Source organism: Furipterus horrens, unplaced genomic scaffold (genome assembly GCF_987537825.1).
Source record: "Furipterus horrens unplaced genomic scaffold, mFurHor1.1.pri manual_scaffold_5, whole genome shotgun sequence".
Taxonomy (NCBI): Eukaryota; Metazoa; Chordata; class Mammalia; order Chiroptera; family Furipteridae; genus Furipterus; species Furipterus horrens.
The window spans coordinates 7,810,919-7,838,254 of record NW_028327175.1 but is presented as its reverse complement, the minus strand read 5'-3'; the positions used below and the strand labels follow the sequence as shown (position 1 = coordinate 7,838,254).

At 43.0% G+C, this 27,336-nt stretch overlaps 1 protein-coding gene across 1 annotated transcript; it reads right to left on the bottom strand.

The window, feature by feature from the left end:
- Positions 1-126: 126 nt before the first annotated feature.
- On the bottom strand, positions 127-27,075 carry PRKAA1 (protein kinase AMP-activated catalytic subunit alpha 1). The gene is made up of 9 exons (XM_090276147.1): positions 26,937-27,075; positions 15,454-15,595; positions 13,667-13,760; positions 9,783-9,927; positions 8,491-8,578; positions 5,739-5,963; positions 3,618-4,104; positions 3,389-3,515; positions 127-768 (listed from the first exon to the last, which is right to left on the bottom strand). The coding sequence occupies exons 1-9, from the start codon at positions 27,061-27,063 to the stop codon at positions 524-526; spliced, it is 1,680 nt and encodes a 559-aa protein (XP_090132273.1). The 5' UTR covers positions 27,064-27,075; the 3' UTR covers positions 127-523.
- Between the last annotated feature and the right edge of the window lie 261 nt (positions 27,076-27,336).

Genomic DNA, 27,336 nt, shown 5'->3' with positions numbered 1-27,336 from the left:
GTGACTTACCACGCACTACTACAGAACATTTAGGAGGGATACGGGGGAGTGATCCATAGTGTACCACTGTTGGAAGATCCTTGCTACTTAAATTAAGGAGCCCAGAAAACAAAATCACCTATAAGATTCTCTGAGGATTCTAGGCAAATATTTATTGAATAAATTTATGAAGCAACTATGTAACACAACATGTAATAATATATGAAGGCCTTTATGGTAAATTAATATTCTATAAAGCCCTGTGTACACTAAATATAAAATCAAGTGAGCCTGAGAGACCTATAATTCATTGTGTATATTATATTATGCCATATGCCTACTAAACAAGGAACAAAATTATCTGAATTCATTTTTGCACATTAGGCTTTTAACTATTAATCATGTTCCAGTCCCTGCGCAAAATACATTCCGAAAGGCCAATCCTCAGTTATAATGATGTCTAACTTGATTATAAATGGAAGCATTTGGCTATGATTTATTTTGCATGCTTATTGCTATCAAAGAAATAAGCAAAGTTTTAGGTTTACTGTGCAAGAATTTTAATTAGATTTGCACACATCTCAAAAAATTCTATTGTGTGACTTCCAGGTCTTGGAGTTAAGTCAACAGGAGAAGAGTCAAGTGAGGTCACAGATGAGGTAAGAGAAGCTTCTGAGGGTTTTCCTTGAGCCTCAGCATCTGAATCATTCCTTTGGCAAGATCGATAGTTGCTAACAGATCCCGATCTCTGTGGTGTAGCAGTCCCTGATTTGGCTTCAGTAATTTCATCTGGGTAAAAAAAATAGTTCCATTTATTATAATCTGTTACACCCCCCCCAAAAAAAAAGATTTTTAATAGTATTTCATCTTCTTTGAGTGCAACCACTGATCGGCTTTCAAGAGCATGTCTATTTTGAATACCTCCTCAAACAGAGGAAAAGCATCTGTATTAAATGACTCAACTTCTTTACACACAGCATGCATTCTCCTGATGGCTAATCAAGGTTGGGTACAGTATGTAGCTACTCATCAATCTTGCAATCCAAGATTAAGAATAAACTAATAACTTGGAGCTTAATGAACATCATTCCCTAGCAATAAAAATTAACCCTCTGCCCTGGCTGGTGTAGCTCAGTGGATTGAGTGCCAGCCTGCAAACCAAAGAGTCACAGGTTCAATTCCCAGTTAGGCACATGCCTGGCTTGTGGGCCAGGTCCCCGGTTGGGGGTGCATGAGAGACAGCCACACACTGATGTTTCTGTCCCTCTCTCTAAAAATAAATAAATAAAATCTTAAAAAAAAAAAAAAAAAAAAAGAATCCCTCTATAATGAAATCACAGAATAAAGGCACTTTTTGAAGATATTTTGGAAATCATCTCATCCAACTCCTTGTTTTGTCAATATGAAAAGAAACCCCCCGAAGTGAAGTGACTTCCCACAGGTAACAAATGGATACAGAAGTAAACCTAGAACCCACATCTCCTAGCTCCCGCCTCCAGGCTTTCCACTCTCCCGTTTTCTCTTCATACTGGATTTAAGAGCTCATAAAAGGGCAACAATGCACAAAATCAAGGAAAGGAACAAAAGGAGGAAAAAAACTAAATATAGGAACACAATACAAAAACAATCAATAGTCGTTGCACTGGTAAACCCAGGTGCTAAGGCTGAGAAGTTGATCCAAATGCAGTGAGGAAGTAAAACCCACTACATCTCTCAGACAGCGGCAGGAGTGCGTTCGCAGGTAAACACCCTTCGGGCACAAACAGAAGCAGACAAACAGGTCTGGCCAGCATATCACAGCTGAAACCTGCGTCTTTCTGATACTATGCAGATACTGTCTTCCAGTTTATAAGGAAGATAAAATTCCTGACAATTCCATCCAATCTTAGATGAACAAAAATGGCAACACATCTTAACTCAGTTGATTTGGCCAATGAAGAATTGCCATAAACATTTACCTAATTACAGGCTTTGTCTGTGAGAGAGCTTTTATATATATAGCTATACCCTTTCATAATGATGGAGTGGAGAAAGAACATTTACTTGAATTACAAATCAAGTGTGTTCCAACAGCTTTTAATAAATAAGAAAAATTAGGTTTAAGAGCACATACACATGGGAAATCTGAGTTAATATAAATTTCAAATCATGTCAGGATTATTGTACCATTTACTAAAGGTATTATAATCTATCATATATATATATATATATATATATATATATATATATATATAAGCATTTAAGACATTTTTCCCATTTAAAAATAAAAGCAACAACAAAAACCAAGAGTCCGTTTTCTTTCTGCAACTATGGTAATTTACCTCAAGTTAACCAATCTAAACTGTTGAGAAGGAGATAGCCTCGCAAACTAAACATAATGGTAACCAGAGATACACTTTCCAAGTACAGATTTTCATTTTCAAACTATTAAAACAGTAAAACAATACTCAATATAGTTAATGTTTCTTTAATAATATTCAAGAAGGTACTTTAAGATCTATGATGAAACACAGTCATTACTTTGATAACCAATTAAAAGCCCTAATTTAAAATTTTAAATATTTCAGTGATTTGATCATCAGTTGTCTGTGATTGTAATAGTTAGTACACAGAAAGGTACAAAAGTCTAGGTTTAAGGTTAATGTCACTCCTAACTGTGACAGTCACCTTGGACATAAAATACTTCATTCCTAGAAATCCTTCCACAGTGTATTTCACAAAAAAGTGATCTATTATTTAAGCACTCTTTTTGAAAGGTAAATAAAATTGGAATCATATAACTATCACAAAAATTATAAAAGACGCCTATCTCTGATTATGTCTCTATAGTCAGGCTGGGAGGAAAAGGCTAGTTCAGAGGAGAAAAATAACCAGAAATCCCTACAAAACACATCTCTCTTCAGTGGCCTGCAAGAAACTTTTCTCAGCAAATAATTCCTTGTCCTTTGAGCTATTAATCAAATCTATTTACAGTACCCTGTCACTCAACTCCAAAAGCTAATAACTATCCTCTAATCCTTAAAAATTTTATTAAATATGATATAAAAATTATTTAATAAAAACTTAGAGAAGTCAAGGGTTATTTCTAAATAAAACATTTTATCTTACCAGAATGAACCGCCTCAAAAAAACCAGAAATGTGGCAGAAACTACCACTTTAGGACCAGACTGCCTCTGGCTTTAAGGATTCTACAAGATAATCTTAAAAAGGCAACATGCTTTCAGATTACAAGAAGAACAAGGCTCACGAATGCTGACTTCACAAACGCACAAAATCTCACGTTCTATGTTCTTTTGCTAGTGAGTTACTAGGAACAAGTCAAGAAGCTTCAAAAGAATCAAAGACTAAACGGCCAAGTCAGGTAACAAAGTCTAATACGCCACTTAGGGCACTTGGCGACGTACGTACCATCAATACTTCGGAAGTCCAATAAATACGTCCTGCTATCCACCTGGTATAACTGCAGGCTCATCTTGGAGTAGGTGCTCGTCACAGGGTTCTTCCTCCGAACTCGCAGATAGTACGGGTTTACAACCTGGCGCGGAGTGCGGACAAAAACAACGTCAAAAGCCGTCCTCCCGTGAACCACGACCGGTTTGCTCATGTGCTAATAACGGGAATGCCCTTGCCGTCCTACCTTCCATTCATAATCCAGCTGTTTAATGGCTCTGCACACTTCCGCCATGATGTCGGTCGGGCGACTTTGACTTCTGATTCCCAAATGCCATTTGGCTTTCCTTACACCTTGGTGTTTGGATTTCTGCGGGTTCAGTTCATCGAGGGTGTGACGTGCCCTGGGTGTTTCGGCAACCAGGAAGGGCACTCTTTCAGGGTGGGGCCGAGTTAAATGGTGGTCTTCGAGGAAAGAGTCGGGCGGGCTTGTCGCCAAGTAAAAGTCTTTGGCCTCGTTCATGATCCTCCTGTTGTCGATGATGAGGTGGTAGGCGACCGCCAGAGGGTCCTGGTGGTTTCGGTTATAAAGGCAGCTGAGGACCTCCTCTTCTGAGCACTCGAATTTTTCACATACTTCTTTTAAGGCTTCATCATCAATCATGGTGGAACTATAGGATGGATCCTCAGGGAAGAGATATTTTGGAAGATCCTGCTTAAACCATTCGTGTTCCCTGGGAGAAAAAGGCGGGGCCAGGAGAAGGATTTTGAGTAGAGATGAGACTGAAGGTAACAGTTTGGGGAATTCAGGCTAGAAATTCATGTATATTTATACTCATACTATATTATCTTTTTTTTTTTAAATGGAGACTTTGCTCTTCGGGCTCACATTTCACTGTATATTTTAGGGGAAATTCTGCAGCCTCCCTCTGATTTTAAGAGGGAGAAAGCATTGCTGCAGTAGCAGGAAAAGAAATGTGTATACTTTAGAGTACATTTAAATTGGGAAAAAATGTGTAAACAAGAAAAAGCATCGCTCCCTTGGGTATTTTAAAATGTAAATTTTAGAAAGTGACGCGGCCCGTCCCTCGGCGGGTGACACCCGCCCTGACCCTTGTGGTCTGGTGTGGCCCGGCGGCAGCGCACCGAGGGGGAGCCCATAGAGCCTTTCCTCCTTCTTCGGCTTTACCATTCCCAGATCGACACCTGATTTCTTCCCTCCCTGTCCCCCCATCTCAGAGAAATTCCCATAGCGGGGAAAAAGGAAGGAAACGCAACGGTAGGAGAAACACAGCTTGCAATGAATTTTAAAAGCCTTCACCCCAAACGGCTCGCCCAGCCGTGACGGATGGGGCTCGGTTGACTGTGCACGGCCCGCCACAGGTCACCAGTTCTACTCCAGTCAGGGCTCATGCCTGCGTTGTGGGTTTGGTCCCCGGTTGGAGCACATACCAGAGGCAACCAATCAATGTATCTCTTGCACATCGATGTTTCTTTTCCTCCTTCTCCCTCCCTTTCCCTACCTCTCAAAATAAATAAAATGAAATATATTTTTTAATGGCTTGCCCGAGCCCTGGCTGGTGTGGCTCAGTGGATCAAGTGCCAGCCTGTGAACCAATCGGTCATGGGTTTGATTCCCAGTCAGGACGCATTGTTGTTTCTCTCCCTTTCTCCCTTCCTTCCCCTCTCTCTAAAAATGAATAAATAAAATCTTAAAAAAAAAAATGGCTTGCCCGAATTTGAGATTTGTCACCATCACTTTTGCCTTATTTAAGCTACTAGTTTGAACCATATGAAGATGGCCATACTGACGAATCTTTTACCTACAGGACAGCAATTTCATATGTGGTTCTATGTCTACTTACACAAAAAATACATGTCATTGATTATATTACAATTTCATCATTCCTTGCGATGAACAAAAGGAAAAAAATATAACTCATGAGATCAGAACTCAAATAGCTACATGTAAATTTACTACTAAAAAGCATTAATCCTAATGAGGATACACAAAAGTCAAATATGAAGCATACTATAGAAAAGCTTAAAGAACCGCTATAAAAAAATCTAACACCCTTCTCGATCCTTTTTCATTAGTTATTTTTATAATTTAAAAATACAATGTTCATTGTATTACAGTTTCAAATCAAATAAAGATGCGTAAGTAAAAAGTGGAAGTCCTCCTCCTACCAATCCTACTTCCCTAGGGCAGCCATATAGTGTGTATTTTTAAATAAAAAAATAAATAAACGTGTCTGTACACTATTTCTAACGTAAAAATAGTGCATATTACCCTTCAACTTTTTCTTCCAGTTACCTTATATCATTGGTACTATTAGATCTGGTCCTCTCCAAGTGGTGTTATTACCTGATATCTTTGATTGTGGCCCTCTTCATGGGATCCACCTGCAGCATATGTTTCAATAGGCTAATCACAGAAGGATTTAAATACTGAGGGGTATAAAAGATGCCATCACAAATCTTCTTAAAAAGCGCTGGCACGTGGTCATCGTCAAACGGAAGGGTTCCACACAACAAAGCATAAAGAATCACCCCACTGCTCCATATGTCTACCTCTGGACCTGCATACAATCTGCAACAGGAAACAGCCGTCGGGTTAAATAGTCATCGCTAACTTAAGAGTCAATCATTTAATCAAAAATTTTAAGAATAGATACTTCATAAAAACTAGAATTATCTTCTGGAGGGCAGGCCCCTTGTAGTCCAGGCTTCCTCTACTAGGTGAGTGTCCTAGGAAGCCATCTGTATCGGTCTGCCAGCTGGTGTTATTGTGAGAGGCTGCATTTAGCTTCATTGAATTTTTTTTGAAGACTCTTTCAATGCTGTCTGCCCATTTCATGCTGGGTGATTTATCAGCACACCAGCCAACACCGCACTGAGTGTTCAGCAGTTCTTGAGCAAAAACGGCATGACCCCATTCCCCACCCTCCCTATTCACCCAATCTCACCCCAAGTGACTTTGTTTCCCTGGATGAAAAAAAGTTCTCAAAAGGAAAAAGTGAAACAAAAAACACAGAAGCCCTAAAAGGCATCAAAATGGACAGGCTCAAAAACTGGTTTGAGCAGTGGAAAAATCATCTCAGTAGGTGTACTGCATCAAATGGAGAGCACTTTGAATGTGACTGAGGTTTAAACATGTCAGAATAAATACCCAACTTTTTATAAATAAATTCCAAGTTTTTTTGGATCCTTCCTCTTAATTATTAGTCAAAATATAGTTTGTGTCATCACTGCTGAATACCACACATAGATTTTAGGCTAATTCTATCAGTATTTTCTTTGAAAACAAAAGTTAAGAATTGTTTTTAAGTTATAGGCTATAGCTAAAATTATGCTCTTACGACCTGACTATGGTCCTCGTGAGATCCAGCCAATGGAGTCAGACCTTGAACAAATATATCATCAGAGAATTTAAAACCCTTGTCTGGTTACAGAGGAGGGAGGAAGTGATCTTTCCTCAGCTGAGAATGTTCGTTACTTATGGATGGGCTCCCACCAAAACCTCCCACCAAGGCCGAAGGGGTCTGCGGCTGGGGAAGGAAGCCAGGCTCCCTGGTTCGCAAACGACTCTGTTCACAATACACCACAACCAACCTACTAGACTAGCTGCAGACTGGTTAGATAATCCAGTCACAGGTGCGCTTCGGAGAAAGGATGTCTTTAAATTGGTCAAATAAATTGTTGGACTGAACAATAAGCACTGTTTTGAAAGTAAAAGTTTCTATTCACACAGACCTTCCAGAAAGACCTTGTGCACACCAGGAAAATTAGAGACTTAAGTCAGGGCCTACGGCATAGATGCATAATCACAATACATTTATTTTTATTGACTTAACCCAGCCCCCAGTACCTAGGTCCTGAATTGCTTTCTTCCCAAAATAATTTAGACAACACAAATAAAATATTTTTTAAAGAATTTTAAACATTAAGTTAATATAAAATGATAAAACTTGACAAATCTAAAATCAGGATACTTCTGTCTTTGTCACAGCAATGACTTTACAGAAATATAATTTCTCTGAGCAGGTCAGGCAAGGAAGCTTATGAACCAAGAAAGTAATAAAATATCTCTGCACTGTGAATTAATCAGGACGTCAAACCTTCAAACAAAGAAGCATGTTTTAGATAAAAGTTCTTAAAAGTTAATTATAAAAACTAGTAAATAAAATCAACCTTCTGTTTTGAATTTCAGTGGTACAGTGAACAACAATTACTCTCTAAAAAAAGTAAATTTCCTCATCATCTAAACTATTCACAAAGCTGCACCTTACAAAGATTCTCCCCTGGCCCTGGCGGACGTGGCTCAGTGGGTTGAGCGCTGGCCTGCAAACCAAAAGGTCGCGGGTTTGATTCCCCGGCTGCAGCCCGGTCCCCAGCTGGACGTGTGCGAGAGGCAACCAATCCATGTCTCTCTCACACACGTTTCTCTCCCTCTCTCTCTCCCTCCCTTGCCCTCTCTCTACAAAACAAATAAATAAAATCTTTTTTTTTTAAAGATTTTCATCCTCTCAAACATTAAGTTAGTTAGTAAATTGATAGGTTAGCATTCTTATAATATTACAGTCTCTAAAGGATTTTTCAAATGAAAATTCAAAATAAATGAAGTCTGAAGATTTCAGACTTGAGTCCAGTTCTCCAGGACCCTTACCAAAAAACCTTAAGCCACTACAAAATACCATCTATCTGAAAAATTAAAGCTAAACATTACGCTTTTATTCCTCATCTAAGTAAGCTGTAAACCACTTCTAACTACTAGATATCTCTGTATTAGTCAAGTTTTTAACGTCTTACCTACCTTTAAAACTCACTAGTTTTAAACCTTCAGTTTCTTCTACCGGGAAAATAAGTACTCTCATCTAACTACTTTAATATAATATTGACTTTGTACACCAACATTTTCCTCTATAAATGGAGTCCTTAATTATTATGTTTTATTCTTAGAACAGGTTCTGGATAAGAAAAGAACAAGCCTTAAGTCTCTTTCCTGGCACTGGAATTAAATACTGCAGGCAGCACAGACTAACAAAATCTAGGCAGAAAAGACCAGCACGAGTGCCCCAAGGGCGGGGGTGGGGGTGGGGCTGGGGGGCGGATACTACCTTCCTGAAATTACTTCAGGTGCAGCATAGTTGGGTGAGCCGCAACTCGTCCTTAAAAATTCACCATCTGACATCATGTTTGAAAGACCTGAAAATGCACAAAATCAACTACTCAAGATTTCCCAAGGACAAAAATAAAAGCAAAACTCCATTAAACAATACAAGTGAGTTTGCATTCATGTAATCAATCATTTCACTCTTTGCTCCAACAAAATTCTATAGTCTTTACTGTTCCCAAATATTTTGCCACTATGCCCTAAAATTTGTAATGTAATTCAACATTGAAAGTTAGTGCACTTCCGGAGTTTAATGAGTGTATGTTAAGCTATTAGTCACTGTGCTTATTAGAATAAATTTCTTGGTTAAATTTTATTAATACAGAGATCACCAGAAAAAAATGTAGAACAGGGGAGTAGAAGAATTAAAATTATAAGTCTCTCTTAACCCTTGTTCTGAATCTTCAATAAGATATAATAATTTTGAAATTCAAAGTTTCCTTATAGTTTTACTCCAAGAAGACACCTCTGCCTTCTCAAAAATGTACTCTATAAAAATGATTATCACGGTTGAGGTATAAGGAAGTCCAATGATTTAGTCAATTACCGAAGAACAAAACAAAACAAAATGAAATAGTAGCTTACGGGTGGTTGGCACTATTCACTGAATCTCTACAACTGAAAATTTATATTCAAAACTGAGGAAACTATCTGTAAGACTCTCCTCTGATTTGCACTGAAACTGAGTAAAAGAAAGTTGCAGAGATTCATTTTGCTCTCAGACTTAATCACGTCAACGGCAATTTATGTAGGAAATAAAGGGAAAGTAAATTCATTTTCACAATCCAAATAATGTTCAAGCTGACATTATGTTTTTCTCAAGTTGAAATTGTTTTCCTATCATTTAAAATACCTTTTCTTCCTAAAGAAGTTTGTTCCTATAGTTTGCCATCTGGCTTTTAAGTTTGAATAACCCATCCCTGTCTCTTCCCTCTCGCTCAAAACTGATCAAAAGTACACGCTGGAGTGAAGTCGCTAATTTCTTCCTTGTAACAGGTTCTTTCAAATGATGTCTCCACTGCCAGTGACGTAAATTGTTTACCTACTGTCACAAAACTCAATTTTAAAGACATAAAGCTAAGAAAAGAGAGTTCCATGTATTTCCTCCTTTATGCTCACCAACAAAATGGTGAAGACACGACTTTGGGAAGCTCAGCTTGTCACATAAAAGTCCCCTGAAGAACGCTACGCGTGCTCGTTGAACACAGCGAGCGCGGGGAACTGTAAAAACCTTACCGAAGTCGGCTATCTTGGCGTTCATGTGCGCGTCGAGCAGGACGTTCTCCGGCTTCAGGTCCCTGTGGACCACCATGTGCCTGTGGCAATAATCCACACCAGAGAGGATCTGCTGGAACAGGCGGCGGCTTTCCTTTTCATCCAGCTAGGAGACGTGGAGAGACATCTTAAAGGCGTGTCTTTCAAAAGACATTCTTCTGCCTACAAGTCCCCGACCCATACAGTTATATGAGTGCGTGAAACCTTCCAAATGAACCTCACTTATAAGACGCTTTGGAAACGCAGAGGAGAGAGCTGCAACACCGAACAAATCCTAGTGGGGTCCTGGAAGCCAAATCAGTAACGCACCCTTCTAAGTTCGTCGCCCGCAGGGTTACACCGCTCTAGCTTGCTTGCCTTTACAGTTCGTGAGCCATTTCAAACAGTTCCACTTTCTGCCTAAAACTAGGCATGTTTTCTCCTACAAATTCAAAATGTTTCATCTTCATTGTGCCATGTACTGTTTAAGGATATATACCAACAAATAAAACAAAGGACCTAATACAGTTGACGAAAATAGACAATAAAGTAAATGAGTGATTGTGCTTTGAAGAAAAACAAAGCAGAATAAGGACACAGAGTTATGTTGTGGTGGTGATGCTATTTTAAACTCTAAGAGGAATTAACATTTAAGTATTGCTAATGAATTAGCAAGCAACCATCTTTTTTTAAGAGTCAAAGATGACTTCCAATATTGCTGATGTCATTTTATGTTCTATTTTTTAAATTTATTTTATTTTTAGAGAGAAGGGAAGGGAGGGAGAGAGGGAAAGAAACATCAATGTGTGGTTGCCTCTGACACACCCCCAACTGGGTACCTGGCCCGCAACCCAGACATGTGCCCTGACTGGGAATTGAACCGGCGACCTTTTGGTTTGCAGGCCCGCAGTCAATCCACTGAGCCACACCAGCCAGGGCCAACCATTTTATGTTCTGAAATAAAAGATACTTTTATTTTAACAAAAGAAAAACAATTTCATTTAGTTTGTAATATATAAAAGCATTTATCTTTAATCTGCTAACTGAAAAAATTATCTTATGTTGCAAATACATTTTTTAAAATATTCTTTAAAAAATCTTTTTCCAGCCTTGCTGGTGTGGCTCCGTTGATTAGAGCATCGTCCCGTAGGCTAACAAGTCACAGGCTCAATTCCCAGTGAGGGCACAGACCCAGTTGGTAGGTAAGGGCCCTGCCCAGGGCGTGTGTGAGAAGCAGTCCGTCGATGTCTCTCTCTCACATGGATGTCTCTGTCTCTGTCTGTCTGTCTGTCTGTCTCTCCCCCCCTTCCCTCCTCACCCTCACTCCCCTCCCCAACCCTAAAAGCAATGAAAAAGAGGCCTTAGGCAATGATAAAAAACAAAATAAAATAAAATAAAATTCTCTTCCCACTTATCTGTACTTCTGTATTTTCTTATTTTTGTTTTTTCCATAATCATTACTTAGACATGCTTGCTCCCAGGAAGTCATATTTAATAACTAAGATATGAAATCCTTTAGGCAAAGGACTCTAACATGCAGCTCTCTAACACAGGGCACAAATTAGCACTCTAAAACCAGACTTTTATACCTTATATGATATGGATAATCTGGGAGAAAAGAGGGAATAATCTGTTTAAGGCAAAATTAGAACTATGAGATACCCTTCCACTAAAAATAACACTAATGCATTAGCAATGTAAAACCTTTATTCCTAAAAGAAATGTAGGTTCATTTTTAATACTTTATATCAATATACTAAATGAAAAAAAATGTGTTCTAAATGTGAAAGAAAACTTAACTGATTAAACAAAATATAAGGGATAATATAACTAAATAGGCTACAAAATGAGGACTATTCTATATTAACAATAAATACAGTCCAAAGGATGAAGGAGGGGAAATCTACAAAGGAAGATTAGAAAAGTCACAGCACACTTCCAGTTAAATGTAGCAAACTGAACCTTTTGTCCCCACTCCTTGAACGATTACTAAAGTGGCATTTATTATATAAAAACAGAAAGAACCAGCAAAGAGACAGCAGGAATCAAGAGCAGCCACCGAACCGGAGAGTGGATGAATAGTGATGAAGATGTCCCCGACCAGAGGCCACTGGGACCTAAGCCCACAGGGATGGAAACCAAACACAAACCTGTCTCCACCCAGAACCCTGCAAAGACGCAGAAGTTGGAAGTATTGGGAATTTTTGAAGGTTGAAGTGAGAGGTGGGCCGACCACGGGCTGAAGAAAGAAGTTTTAAGCTCCCCTCTACTAGGGAATAAGATCTACGGTTTACTCTTGAGTAAGGCTGGTTCAGTTCTGTCCTCAAGGACTGCGAGGCAGGGATGAGGCACCAGAAGGAAAACGTGGGGATTAAGTGAAAGTCAGCATCCTGACTAGGGTCACCTACAGCCTCCTCCCCAGTCAGCTGCCGAGTGCTGGCACCTGAGCTGACACTCTCCAGGAGACTGAAGGTTTCCTTCGGAGCGACTCTCTGATGCAAGGAAAGAGCTGTGCAGTTATGGACATTTGGTGTATACCCTAAAAAAATAGAGAGGTCACTACCTCATCAACCTACAGGGAGGCCCACTAATCAGTAATTCCATCCCCTGAGCTTGGCATTTAGGACGTCACTCTCAGATGAAGGGACAGCCAATGAGGGCAGGCCAGTGCACAAAAGGCCAAGGCCAATAAAAGGAAGAACAACAACAAAAAAACAAAGGAGCAGGGAGCACGGAGCGTACAGAAACAATGCAGGGAACACAAGGAACAAAATGTGTCATTTTCAGACAGGTAAGATTATCACATCTGTGGAGGAAAAATAGGCTAAAGAAAGAAAATCTCAGAAAATAAAAAAGATCTTTGAAATAGAAAAATGACAACTGAAATGTTAATAAGCAACAGGTACAAACTGAAGAAAATTCTCATAATATAAAGCAAACCGACAAAAAGATGAAAAACAAGCGAGAAGAAAAGAAGACAGCAATTCGACAGCGCCCGTTCCCATATTTTCCAGGCAGAACGTGGAGACGGGGTGGGGGGCGGGGCACAGTGAACAGAGAAGCACCATATGTGTCTAAAATGTAAGTGAACCATGCTAAGAAACAGCAAATCAAAACTAACTGGAATTATGAGTTGAGTCTGATGAAAGTAAACATACACTACATAGAACAAATGAATGAATGATATGAAGGGCTTCAGACTGGGAGAGGAAAAAATGGATTCTCAGTTCTAGATACGGCCCCTCCAGCAAGAGGCTTCTGCGTACCAGGGGGCGGGGTTCAGTTTTTGTATCTGTAACTTAAGATTCTGCTCAGGTGTCTTCTAAAGTTCCTTCCAACTCTAAATTCTTTACGTCTAATTCCTACGTCCCTCACGGAGCCTGTTCTTCCTACGTTAGGTACCTCAGATTTCTGAAACCAAAAAACGAATGCCGTTTAAATGTGGCTAGGGTTAACTAGCAAGGCCTAGTTCTTTAAGTATTTAACTACATATTTTGTAAGGATTAAATAAATACATACAATACTTTAAGATATATATTAAAGGCATCTGTAGGCCCCAAAGCATTAAGTCTGAGGATCATGAGTTCTGGGGTCTCGTTCCAATTCTGTCATTTAATAAATCATGTGACCTTGAGCAAATATATCAACTGTGAGTCTCAGCTTCCACATCTGTGTAAGTTGGCTAAGGAAATAATCTATAAGGTCCTTATTAGCTCTAATCATCTATGATTCTAGACCGATACATGACTAAGGGAAAAGGTTATCAAGTATTGACCTTTTAACAAAATTGCTTTCCGGTACCTTGAAGCGAGTAAAAGATCAGGGGAGTTACAAAACAGATACAGGATTAAATCAGAACTGCTTACCCTTCCATTTTTACAGATATAATCAAATAGCTCTCCTCCTGAGACATACTCCATCACCATGAAAATATCAGATGGTGTACTGATGACCTGGTACCTGGTGAGAGAAAACATTACCTACCAGCGTTAAAACATGTACAGTCACCCATTCAATAAATATTTACTAAGAACCTATAATAGTCCAGGGACTGCGCTACGAGGTGAGGAAGTTGCAGGAAGCAAACCTTCCCTGCCCTCCTGGAGTTCACGGTCTAAGAAACAGACATTAAATGAATCGGCAAAATGTCAGCTGGTAGAACATGCTAGAAAGACTAGGAAAGCCACTGAGGGGAACCTTTCACACGGAGCATTCAGGCGGGCCCCGCTGGTAAAATAGAATCTGGGCAGAGCCTGGCGGAAGGCAGGGGTAACCTGCGCCCTTGTCTAGGAAGCAGGTGGGCCGGGCAGGGACCAGCGAGCACAAAGGGCGTCCCCACCAGGTGGGAGCCTGCCTGGCGTGGCGAAGCGATGGTAAGAGGGCTAGCAGAGGGCGCTGGGGCAGAGACAGAGGTGGCGTCCGAGAGGTCACTGGGGAGCCGAGGACACGGACCCTTAACGCGCCATGACGGCGCGCTGGCCCTTACACTAAGGGAGATGAAGGTTTTCAGCAGAGCACTCCTGTGATCTGGCCTAGTCCCCCGTTAACGGTGGCAGCAGCGTGAAGAACCGACAGCAGACAGTCAAGGTGGACGCAGGAGCTACGGCAACAGCCCCTGAGCGAGAGGAGGGCAGCTCAGGCCAGGCTGAGGGCAGCGAAGGGACTGGGAAGGAAGAAATGGATGGATGGCGGGAAGAGAGGGCAACCGGGAAGTTAAGGGTGGTTCCTAAGTGTCCTCCCTGAGGAACTGGACGCCCACTGAGGTGGTGGACACTGTGGGAAGAGCAGGTGTGGGAGGGTAACAGAGAGCTCAGTCTCAGCCACGCAGAGTTTCACGCGCTTCGGGGACGTCCACATGGAGGCGTGAGGCAGGCAGTGGGCACCAGTCTGGCGTTCGGGGAAGAGGCCTCAAAGCAAGAGATGGATATTTAGGGGTCATTAGCACGTGGGCTGTTTTAAAACCATGGCACCTCAGTCAATCGATCAAGCAATCAATCAGTGACTAAGTAAGTAAATAAGTAAATAAATAAAACCACGGCACCTCAATAAACGAGAGGAAGTGAGAGGGAACCCAATTTTGAGTCAGCCAGTTCAGTACGGAAGTCGGAGTAGTTTTAACTGACAGCCTGCAGAAGGAAGCTGAGCAGTAAATGAACTACCTGCAAACCCTACAGCTGGCAACTGTAAAACAGCAGCCACGTCTCTGCCCTTTTGAAATACTGGGTTCCTGACGGTCTAATATTTGTTATTTGTCTCATGAGATGGAAGCAACGCGGGAGAAAACCCTCTTCGCTGCCCTGTCTGGAGCGAGGCTGCCTGCCTTGTGGGCGTGTGGCGGTCAGGAGTCCGCTCCAGCAAGTGGCTGTCGGTTCTGCAGCAAATACTGCGCAGAGCATTACCTGTCAGAAGGGCCCTAATCGAGAACACGAGAAGGAATGGGAAAGGTCCCCGCTGAGAAGCCCAAGGGCAAGGCAAGGACGCAGGCTGAAGTGACATCGAAGAGGGTTGGAGAAATAATACATGGACAGAAAGAAACTCCCAAATCCTCAAGGACAGACCAAGGAACTGAGTCGTTTTATTCCCTTATCATATTAATTAGTAACCAAAGTGATGAAAAAATGGTATGACTATATTTAATATAATCAGAGCTTACAGTTTAATAATATGAGGATGCCTGAAAAGCTTGAGGTTCTGAATTTCTCTGCGGATCTTTCCTACCACGTCAAGACTTCGAATCTTCTGTCGATTGAGTATCTTCACAGCAACCTTATGCCCGGTCAATTCGTGTTTGCCGACTGCGGGAGAAAGCATTGCAGCGCATTAGTGCCAGGCGTGAATAATTACACAGGCAGACAGAGCCTAGAACAGTAATCTCGGCATTCTCAGAAAATGCTTGAGCAAATTTAACTTCCTTTCAATTCTGCCTGACGAGCCCATGAATGTTTACGTGAGGGATTAAGTGGGAGAACACCCAAGAAACGGGTAACGCGGGTTCCTCCCACGGAAGAAGGCTGGAAGGGTCCGGCAGAGAGGAAGAAGAGAGACTGCTTTTTTGCACTTTTAAATTCTCTTCGTTTATTTTTCATTTTTAAAACTATAATATCAGAAATACAAATGGAACTTTTTCTCTTTTGGTGGACAGTGCTATAGATTTTAACACATTAGAAGCAGTGTAACCGCCATTACAATGACATACAGAACAGCTCCATCATCCCCCAACCTTCCGCATGCAGTAGGCAAACGTCCCCCATCCATAACCCCTTGAACCTTTTAAAATTTGGTTCATGAGCATGTAGTTTCTATTTTTTTTAAGTAAGAAAAAGCATTATCTTTTAATTTTGAATATAATACCCTGATATTAAATGGTGATAAAATTTAGACATTTTTATAGAGGCAAAGTCTCCAAAAATTTCACCCTTTCTCAAGAACCAAGAAGATGGTATTCACAATAGGAGGAAAACAAAGATCTCCAATATGGTAATGGAGCCAAATCCTGGGTTAGCAGGTATGTACAAGGCCCAGAAATGTTACAGGGAGGTCCAAGACGGTTATTTCCATGGGGAAAAAAAAAAGAGAATAAAGAGTCTTCCAGGTTGGAAAGTATGGAATACCAGGGCTGACGGATTTTACAAAGACATTTGAAAATGTGGGGAATTTAAACACAGGTTCAGAGAAAACCAAACAAATGAAAAAATGATGTAAGAACTCAAGGAAAATTAAAAGTTCTGTAGAAAATATAGTCATTGGCTTACCAGTTTTTATACAGTCACAATTATGAAATCCCCAAATATGGATTTTTAAAAAAATGATATAATGTTATTAGGAGAATGAAGGCGTAGAGGAAAAGCATAAGAGATCATCCTCATCTACCACAAGAGGAAGTCCACAAAAGAAGGCCTGTCAATAAGAACTAAGAGACAGCTTGTATGTATGCAAGTATCAATTAGAAATGTGGGGGTTTAAAGAAAAACAACAGATAAATACGAGAAGAAACAGCTAAGGCCTGAAAGTGGAGACAAGGAATTCTGTTTTATAAATACACCTCTCAGCACTATTTGACCTTTTAAATTATACAGGTATCACTTCAACAAAAAAATTATAATTTTAAATAAATATGTGATTTAGGGTTTTAGCTTTAGAGGAAGAAAATGTTCTCTTCTAAATTAGAACGCAGTATGTAAGGCCATTATCAGAGAGCTCTGCTGGCCGCCTTGATCACTACTAGCTGAAAATTAAGTGTCAGGATAACAAGAAATCCCTAAATCCCTTCTTAGTTATCTGCATTCGTTATGGGCTGAATTATGTCTCCACCAAGTTTTGTAGGTTGAAACCCTAACCCCTCGTATCTCAGGATGTGATCATATTTGGAGGCAGGGCCTTTAGAGAGGTGACAAAGTTAAAATGAGACAATTCAGGTGGCCCTGACCCACCTCACTGGTGTCCCTGTAAGTGGAAATCCAGACACACGGAGGGACAGGAGGGGTGCACACGGGAAACCGCGAACACGCAGGAAGGAGGCCGGTCGTCTGCAAGCTCAGGGAAGAGCCCCAGAAGACACCAGCCCTGCTGATGCCTTGACTCAGGCTTCAGCCTCCAGACTATGAGGAAATGAGTTTCTGTTGTTAAAGCCACTCGGTCAGCAGGATTTTGTTACGGCAGCCCTGGCAAAGTAATACATTATTTTTTTACTATTTCTAAGTTGAAAACTCAATATCGATGCCCTAAACTTATTACGTTTAAAACATTATCTGAAACAAAGAATTTTTCTCAGGCCAATCTTAATAGGCTTTCCTGTTTGATCTGGGATTTGGAATAGAGCTGAGCCTCACCATCCTTGAAACACCCCCCCTGCCCCCCAAAATGAGAACCTTACAGACCAGGCCCAGTGGTTTTCAACAAGTTTACAGTTTTCCCCACCACGCTAACCAAGACCAGCATGATGGGGCCTGCTGCCCCCACCCCACAGCCCCTGCAATCGAGAGGCCAGGACAGGGGATGGGGTAGTTCCTCACTATTTTGAATTTTTTTAAGCATTTGCCATTTGCTTAAATATATTCACTGCCAATATTAAATCCAAGGCCAAGTTACAGAGATATTTCACAATGGGAGAAAAAAAAGTCTTTCTAAATAAGACTCTAAGAAAAGTGTTTAAGTCAGAGTCCTAACCCTCAACCCTTCTCAAGAACACAACTTACCACCTAAATTCGACTTCCATTGGTGCAGATCCTCTACCTTCACGACACCACTACGAAGCTAACCTTACCAGCAAGAGAGCCAATGTGCAGCTGCAATACAGCCTGCTGTAACCCAAAGGGTTACCCCCGAGTCAGAAGGTAAAATGCCTTTTTTTTTTAGGATTTGACACCAGGTTTATTGAGGGAAGGAAGAGAGAGGGGTTAGAGGTAAGAGGGAAACTCCCGGTCTAACTCAAGAGCCTGTAGGAGCAAGAGACGTGGGGGGGGGGGGGGGGGGAGGGAGAGGAGACTCTCAGTCCACCTAGAGGGCCCGCAGGAGTCCCCTGGTAAAATGTCATTTTTTATTTACTATAATGTAAAAGGAAACTATAAATTTAACTGCGCTTTATATACTTCAACTAATCTCAAAACCATCCATGACTGAGGAATTAGAGCAGCTTCCTGAAAGATGGCAGAGTAACGGAATGCACTGGATATACGATGAGGTCTGTCTGGAAAAAGTCCAGCCATTGTTAACATAACAAGAACAGTTTGCGCAACATCGATGTAACCTGGCAGCCAAGGAGAGCGGACAGGAATGCGCCTGCGTGAGCAATGATGCCTTCACTATACCAGTCAGTGGGGGTGGTAAATGCCATTGAGTGTGTGTACTGTGTGGCTGTCACATTAAAAAAATGAGTGTAGAGCAATGAATCTGCATCAAGTTTTGCATTAAGCTTGAACATTCCTCCCCAGAAACTACTCAGGTTCAGAAAGCTGTAGCTACGGGCAGCTGGTGACTGGCAGCTTCATCGTGACAATACGTCCAAATACATCCACTCATGCATCACGTCTCCTCCAGAGCTTTTTTGTGAAACATTAACTCACCCAGGTGACTCAGCCACCCTATAGCCTAGATTTGGCATCTTGTGACTTCTGGCTTTTCCCAAAACTAAAATCACCTTTGAAAGGGAAAAAATTTCAGACTTCAATGAGATTCAGGAAAATATGAAGGGACAGCTGATGGCAATTGGGAGACCTGTGTGAGGTCTCAAGGTGCCTACTTTGAAGGGGACTGAGGCGTCATTGTCCTATGCACAATGTTTCTTGGCTCTTGTACCTTCTTCAATAAATGTCTACTTCTCATATTACATGGCTGGACACCTTCTGGACAGACCTCGTACTTCTATCAAAACCTCATTAAAATGTATGTTAGATTAGTGGGGAAGAAAACCCTATAGTCACAACTAAAATGAACTGTGGAAATCAAGCACATTCTTCTTTCTGATAAGGCTTTCTTCAATGTCCAACACCAACAGACGTGATGAAGAGAAATCAACTTGACTGTTAAAACACAATTCAAGAAGTATTTTCTGCGCTAGCTGTAGTGGACTGAGTGCTGGCCTACGAACCAAAGGGTCACTGGTTCGATTCCCAGTCAGAGCACATGCCTGGGTTGTGGGCCAGGTCCCCAGTTGGGGGCGCGTGAGAGGCAACCACACATTGATGTTTCTTTCCTTCTCTTTCTCCCTCCCTTCCCCTCTCTCTAAAAATAAAATAAAACCTTTTTATAAAAAAGAAGTATTTTCTCTCTGAGACCTAGTTTATCGATATCTGAAGAAGTAGTAATCTCATGTGTCCCATCTACCCCCCGCCCCCCCACATCTCCAAGCCCTGGCTCACTGACTAGGCACCTTCTCCCGTTAACTGTACCGCTGCCACCCTGGGAAATACGCACAATACCGGCACGCTGGCAGACCGCAGTGCGGAAACATTAAAACAGAATCCACTGAGGCCACCGGTCTCCTCTCATACCATACCCTGCGCAATTTCATTTCCCCCTAAGTAGTGTTAAGAAACGATCAGGGTTATTCGGAACTCCAGACGTATATTCTGTCATTGAAAAAGGAACCATAAGAGTCAGAGCATTCTCTCAAGGTTGTTCCTCTGGCGTCGTGTGCTAAGCGCCCGCTGTACGCCGGTTCATGCTGCCAGGAAAACACCACTGACCAAAAGGGACCTGGGTGCTGCGAGTCTCCTGGCCTCTGTGACCTTCCTGGCCACTGAGGATGGCCAAGATAATTGTAAGACTAAAACAATTATAGTGCCAAAAAAAAAGGGGGGGGGTTCACATTAAGCTTACCCAAGAAATGAATGTTTTAGGAAAAATTATAAACTACTTCAGGGTGATAGTTAAGAGAATACGGAAGTTATAAAATAAGAGCAGAGCAAGACAAGCTTTGCATCAGAAAAAAAGTCACTTCCAAAGCAGTTAAGTTGGAGCAGAAATGTGACAGAAAACATGAAACACGTACCAAACAATGAGTTAGAAATGAGCCAGAACAAGAGGGAAGGAAATATGGAATCCAGTAAAACTCAGCTCATGAGTAGGGAGTGCCACTGCACCGACGGGTGGTAGGCGCAACCTCCAAAGGGTAAGCAGAACGAAATCAAGGTACAGCTCATACGTCTTTGCTAATACATGACCATTTCATCAGTTTATCAATTAGAGGTGTAAAGGTATAATGTCTTCACTTTTGAAACATTGGGGGAAAATCACCGAAGCGGACTGTATAAATATTCCAACAAAAACGGGACAGTGGCAGGGAGCGGGCAGGTGCCTGCACAGCAACTGCGAAGAGATCATTCACACGCACATGCGCACACACAATGTTAAGGACTAAGTAAATAGGCAGGGTATACGATTAGTTGTTTTTTTTAATGGAAAGTTAATATAATAATTCCTTTTTCATGGCTGGGTAAGCTAAGAGAATATCTTAAGGGAATAAAAGAGTTGCCAATGTCCTAGAATAGCATTAAGGGTGACAGTCATTTTCTAAAAATCTGCAGTTCCCCTCCTCAGAATTTAACTTAGAATTAAGTAGGTGAAAAAATGTGCATAAATATGTTTACTACAGTGTCTTATACAGGAACAAAGACTGTGAATAACGTAAATAACCAATTTCAGAAAACGGTTTAATACATTGTTATTCCAACATAACAAACTCTCACAGGAAGACTATAGAAAATGTTCTTATAAACATAAAAAGAGCAAACAAAATTCATACGCGCATTCTACATTCTCCAACTACACAAATAACACTGGCGTGGTTCAGTGGCCTGAGTACCAGTCTGCAAGCCAACAGCTCGGATGCCCGGCTTGCGGGCCAGGTCCCCAGCTGGGGGCGTGTAAGAGGTAACCGATCAATGTAGCTCTCGCACACTGATGTTTTGCTCCCTTCCTCCCTCCCGCCCCTTTCTTTAAAAAATAATAAATAAAAATTTTTTAAAGTTATTCTGCAATAATTTTTCTTTTCAAGTTGTACTTACTGTTTTATATTCTTTTGCAATTAAAAAAATCCAAAGGGAAGTTAAAAAAAAAAAAAAAGTTAGGTGTTAGCAGTTTGACCTTTTCGGGGAGAAGGGCTGAGCACCCAATTCCACCTCCACACGGGGAGGCCACCTGTACAAGGCACTGACTTTGCAGCCACACAGACCTGCGCTCTGTTCCTGCATGAAGGTACTTGCTACATGTCTGACTTGGGCAAGTTAAATGACCTCAACCTTCTTCTATTCACTCATCTGTAAAAATAAGCATACGTACCACATACTCCATAAGGGTGACTGTAAGGAGCACATAAAGTAGCATGCATCTCCACAGTGCATGACACACAGTAGGTGCTTGATAAATAAATGGCACTTAGGGCTACTGACGTTCCATTCCTCCCAGACCTGTCCCCCACCCCTATCCAATCAGCTGGATGGATGGCCAGTTTTGTCTCAGCTCCTTGCCTGGCCCCTTCTCCTCTTAAGATTCCGCAGCACGCCTGCAGCCAGGCACACAGGAAGTGCTAAATCAGTAAGAGCTGTAACCCCCACACCGCTAGCTCCTGTCCCCATGATGCACTTCAGACCCACCAGCCCGCTCCGTCCTTCCCCTTCCCATCCACACCAGTCCCGAGATTTGGAGCTTCTCCTCTCCGACCCCTTTTCTGACTGTGGCTGGTTTCCGACAGATCACTGCTAGATGCGCTTTCTACTTAAAAACCGGGGGACACTTGTTTGGTCACAGAAGAGCACAGAGGTGTTAACCCACCTGCCCTGTGGTCCTTTGTTACCGTAGCCCCAGGACACTGATACAATCAGTTTATTAGTCTGCAAGTGAGTTTTCTGAAATGATATTCGCAGTTCACAAGTTAACAGAATTAATACCTTTGGAAAACAGGTTTTCTGAAACGCACTACACAGGCGGAGCACACTGCGCAGGACTGGGAGCCGAGCAGACGCTCAGCGAGCGTGAGCCCCGGCCCCTCCTGTGCCCTCACAGGGACATCGTGGGAGCTACACGGGTGGACAGGACTCCTCGCTCCCAGCACTTCTTGCTCCCGGGCGGTGTGCTCCAGCTCTTGTGGTTTTCTGCTTCTTGAAGTTATGTCTCACCCTCCACAGACCACCAAGAGCCAACTCTTGTAGCCCCCTCTCCAACGTTCTACTTTAGGGAATCTAGTTTTGTATGGGCTAGAAAAATCATAAAACGAAAATTGTTATAATAGAGTCTGTAAAGTATGCTCTGCAAAACACAAGGACTGGAGATTCTCCACAGAAAATATTGCATAATGAAGTCTGGGAAAGGACACGTTTTCCCTTTTCGAAATCACGATGGGCCCTGGCCGGGTAGCTCAGTTGGTTAGAGCATCCTATACGCCAAGGCTACGGGTTCGCTCTCTTGTCAGGGCACATACAAGAAGCAACCGAAGCTCAGAGTTTCCCTCTTCAGACTTCTGCTGCTTTACAGCCATGCAAAGGTGTTGCTTTTGAATAAAATGGAAAACCCGCACATCACTCACGGCAACGGTCACCACAATTCACTCTCTCTCACAAGAACAGCAAAACTGTCCACGAACCGTTAGCTGACAGCTTGCTCCTGCTCTGCCAAGGGAACCTGGTGCCACTACAGGACACTGGAACAAATGCTCTTCTAACCACGTACGGAGTCCTGAAGTGAAACGAGATCGTACTTTGAAAGAGAGAATTTAAAGTAGGAAAGAGATGTCATCTACAAAGAAATATCTACTGAAGATATTCTAATCACCTAATGATTTCATGCCCACTCTATAAAAATAGTAGCAAAAAAAGAAAAAAAAAAATTCCTGGGGAGAGGTAAGCTTTAAAAACTATAGGGGGGGGGGGGCATCTGAGAAAGCTACCTATGCGCAAAACATTTCAGGCATCCCAACAGGCAGACCAAATACCCACGCCTCACTCACCCCTGGCGTCAGCATAACATGGTACAACTGAAGCCCAGTGCGACTCCCCCCAGACCTTGCTCCTCTCTCTCTCCCACGGAGATAACCACTGCCTTGAGTGGGGTGGCCATCTTTCCCACAACTATGCATCCATAAACAATACAGGAAGACTGTTTTCCTGGGCTTCGCTTGCAAACTTGATTGTATATATTCTTCGCTACACACTTCCGAAGTAGGAAAGGATACAGAGTGAAACATCCGCCTGCTACCTGTTTCCCCCTCCCTTGAACAGCTAATGTAACACAGTTTCCTCTGTATCTTTACAGAGACGCACCATGCATAAGCCAGTAGTTACATGTGGATACATAGTTGCCCTGCTTTTTATACATAAGTGGTAGGTATGCCATACATATTGCTCTATTACCCCCTTATTTTTCATCTTAAAAGATACAACTTGGAAACTGTTTCCTAAATTATATACTGTAGTCTCTTGCCCCTTTTTTTTTTCCTTGTTTGCAAGGCAGATCCCTGTATGAATAAACCAAAATTTAACTACTCTCTTATTAGAAAGTTACTTCCAATCTTTTGCATTTACAAACAATAAGGCAATGAATAATTCATTATTTCACAACACAGGAGAATATCTATAGAATAAATTCCTAGTATTTTAATAAATAATGTCACACTCCACAAAAGTGGTACCAACTCATACTCCAAACAGCAATGAATGTTTTTGCATGTTTTTTTAAATTTATATAAATATCAAGTGTACATATTCTTCTACTTTAGTGACTTAATCTTATATACTTGCGATTCACTCATGCTTATATAACTCTAATTCATATGTAGATTTTTTACTTAAAGAGATGTTTAAATAACTTCCACTGTGATTCATTTACAAAGAGAACAGTCACCTGTTTACCTGAGATTGCAGTTTTATGTAGAAATACTTGCCAACTTAGAAGATTCTATGTGTACACAACTCAAAGGCAGCCTCCTCTTGGAAAACTAACAAAAACTGCCATTTTAATTGACTGCAGTAGTCACACGAGTCTTTGTTCACTCATGATCAACACCTGCTCTACCTGGAAGGAAGAGGGGTGCACCAGCAAGAGTGGAGACTAACACCTTGACAACAGGGAGTGGAGGGGCCTTGGAAGGAATAAAAGATAATTCAAGCATAATTCCAAATTAACCCTAGCTGTCTGTTTAAACTTTCCCCTCAAAATGTCACCATGAAGTTACCAAAGGTTTTTTGTTTTTTTTTAACCTGAAATAGGAAACAAAATAAGCATTTTAAATTTACAGTTCCCTCGTAGATTCCTTTTCTGTGTTGAATTTACTAATGTGTTTAACTAACTTTAAAAGCTCTATCTACTCCAAAGGATCTCCAATGAAATATATGGCTAATCGTATTATTCTTGTCAAATTAAGGCTAGTGTAAGTTATCAATATCACCACTAGAATAGCTATTTTTGCCTGTTCACTGAGCATCTATATCCCCCTTTCTTCTAATAACACCCACTTCTGTCTAGGTATCTACCCTGTGCCCCTACACTAACCAAGTACTTCTGAAGATTCCCCTCCCCATCACCACACACACACACACACACACACACACACACACATGCACATCCAAGGGTGGCCATGCCCCCCCAAGGGTAATTCCACTTCCCTTGCTAGTGCCTACTTAGGAACACAAGCCTAAGCCAGCTGGCACAAGGCGTCCCTGGCCAGAGGGACTGGATGAGTCAATGACTCATAAGAGGTACACTAACACTTCCTCTGGAAAGAATTACAGAGAGAGATGTTCTTGGCCAGGTTGAGCTGAATTTCCTATTGGGGCAAAAAGCATCCCAACTGTTTAACAATTTAAATACACACTGGTTGAGGATTTTGACCAATGCCAACTAATGTATTGACGAACAAATGGAACCATATCTACGAAACCTGTGATCCTTTGACTAATACTGGCCCTTGTACATTTAACGAAGCTGTAGACTTTGACAGTGAGGCACAGGTGGCGGAGCGAAAGTGAGGGACTCGCAAGTCACTGTTCCTCATGTCTCAACCACATCACAGATCAAATCCAGAAAACAAAACAAATTTCCTCTTGCTTTCCTATCTGCCATGCCAAAACCACCTAACAATTAAAAAACAAGGAGAGAGAGTGAGAGAGACCTGATTGTGCTCAGGTCTACAGTAAAAGACTGATGAGCATCCCAATCCAAGTAGAATTGAGGAAGGGATGAGGGGGCACCAATACTCTCCTCACTGGGGGGGGGGGGGAGGGGGGGGCATTAATGAGCATTTCTTACCAGTACTTGTAAACTAAAAGCAGTTTGTAATTGCTAACAAGCAAACAACACTAAACAAATAACTTCCAGGGAGCGCAACCGACTTACTGACCTAATAACAGGACCCCCCCCCCCAATGGATGTTATTACCCTATCCTGCCATTTGCTTCTTTCTTTCTTACATTGTTGGCCTTGCTGATTTTCATAAGGTTTAGGCAGTTGCTTCCCTGCAGGCTATACAGCATTTTTCCAGTTCTATGACTCAGAAAGGGCAAAAGAAGGAAAGGTTCTCCTCTTCCATCCCTAGATAAAATCAGAAAATGTTTATTTAGCTCTGGTAGAGCAAGGCTCAGTCAGTTAATTCCCCGTACAGACTTTCGCAAACGTTTCCTTTTATCAAGTCAAATATTTACATGCAAGTCATAGGCTCTTCCTTATCAGAAGCCAATGCATGAATTATCAGGTTCATACATTTTTCCTCTGCATCCCTAATAACAAAGGCAAACATTTCAAAGGGAAAAGAAAATTATGCCTCACAAAGTTTTCAATTAAACTTCTTGTGCCAGAATCGGACTGAAGAGCAAGGTTGCTATTTCCAGAATACTGTGTTGAAACACAGGAGGAAGAGAATCCACGCTTTTCTTTAAAAAGAAAAGAAACGTTCCAATGATGGGCACGGAATGGTTTACTGAAAGACCACTCCCCTGTGCCACGAAACGGGAAAGGACCGGCATTAGAGGACCGATCAGCACGAGCTGCCAGCGCCGCGCGGCACGGCGGCTGCGAACTGCGCTCCGAACGCTGAAGGCACGGAGCCCGATTCAGAACGTCCACCGGGCACCGCGCACACCGCGCCAGGGTGTCGGGCGTTAACCACCCCAAAAGACAGGCATCCTTTCCGGCGGGCGGCCTTTATCCTCTTCTCTCCCTTTCCAGTTCCGTTAGCTACCCCTAAAGCACCCTGACTTTCGAGGGAACACCCTTCCCACTCGAGAATCAGCCGGGGCAGGTGGGTGGACGGCCCCCCGGAGAGGACGGAAATACGGACAATGCTGAGCTGCCAGGGAAGCGGGGGGCTGGCCCTCGGCCGCGGAGCACGGACCCGGCGAGCCAGGGCCGCCCCGCGGGGCTGCGGGCCGAGACCCCCCGACCCCACCCGGCACGCGCGGCCCCCGACCGCCGGCGGGGAAAGTTCGCCCTGCGGCGTCCCCGCCCCTCGCGCGGGCGAGCCCCCGGCCGCGCCGCCGTCGCCATGGCGACCGGTCCCCACCCGGCCCCGGAGGGCCCCGCGGGGCCGCGGCCTCCCGCTCCGCTCCCGCCGGACACGGGGCCGGGGAACGCACGGGGCGCGGGGGGTGAAGGGGCGCGCGAAACGGACGCCGCCGGGGCCGGGGTCCCGCCCCGCCCGGGGGTGCTCACCCTTCACTTTGCCGAAGGTGCCCACCCCCAGCGTGTCGCCCAGGATGTAGTGGCCGATCTTCACCCGCCCGTCGTGTTTCTGCTTCTCGGCCGTCGCCATCTTCCTCCAGGAACTGAGTCTGCGCATGGCGCCGCGGGAGGGGGCGGAGGGGGCGGGCAGGGCCGCGCCGGGGGCAGGCGGGGGTGTGGGGCCGCGGGAGGGGGGCCCCGCCGCCGGCCGCCGCCCAGCGCCGCCCGCGGACTCCCGGCCGCCGCCGCCGCCGCCGCCGCCGCCGCCGCCGGCGCAGACGCTCCCCCTGGCGGGGCGGGAACCGTCTCCCGCGCTCGCCCGCATCTGTGCCGCGCGGCGCCCGCCCACCTGCGCGCGGGACGGGGCTGGCTGGCTGGCTGGCGGGGCGCC

Excerpts from the sequence above, each read along its gene's own strand:
- PRKAA1 (XM_090276147.1), bottom strand. The coding sequence starts at position 27,063 with ATGCGCAGACTCAGTTCCTGGAGGAAGATGGCGACGGCCGAGAAGCAG. Across the intron at positions 8,579-9,782 it reads CGCCAAGATAGCCGACTTCG|GTCTTTCAAACATGATGTCA; the intron begins GTAAGGTTTTTA and ends GTGCATTTTCAG. Across the intron at positions 5,964-8,490 it reads CCTGAAGTAATTTCAGGAAG|ATTGTATGCAGGTCCAGAGG; the intron begins GTAGTATCCGCC and ends TTCCTGTTGCAG.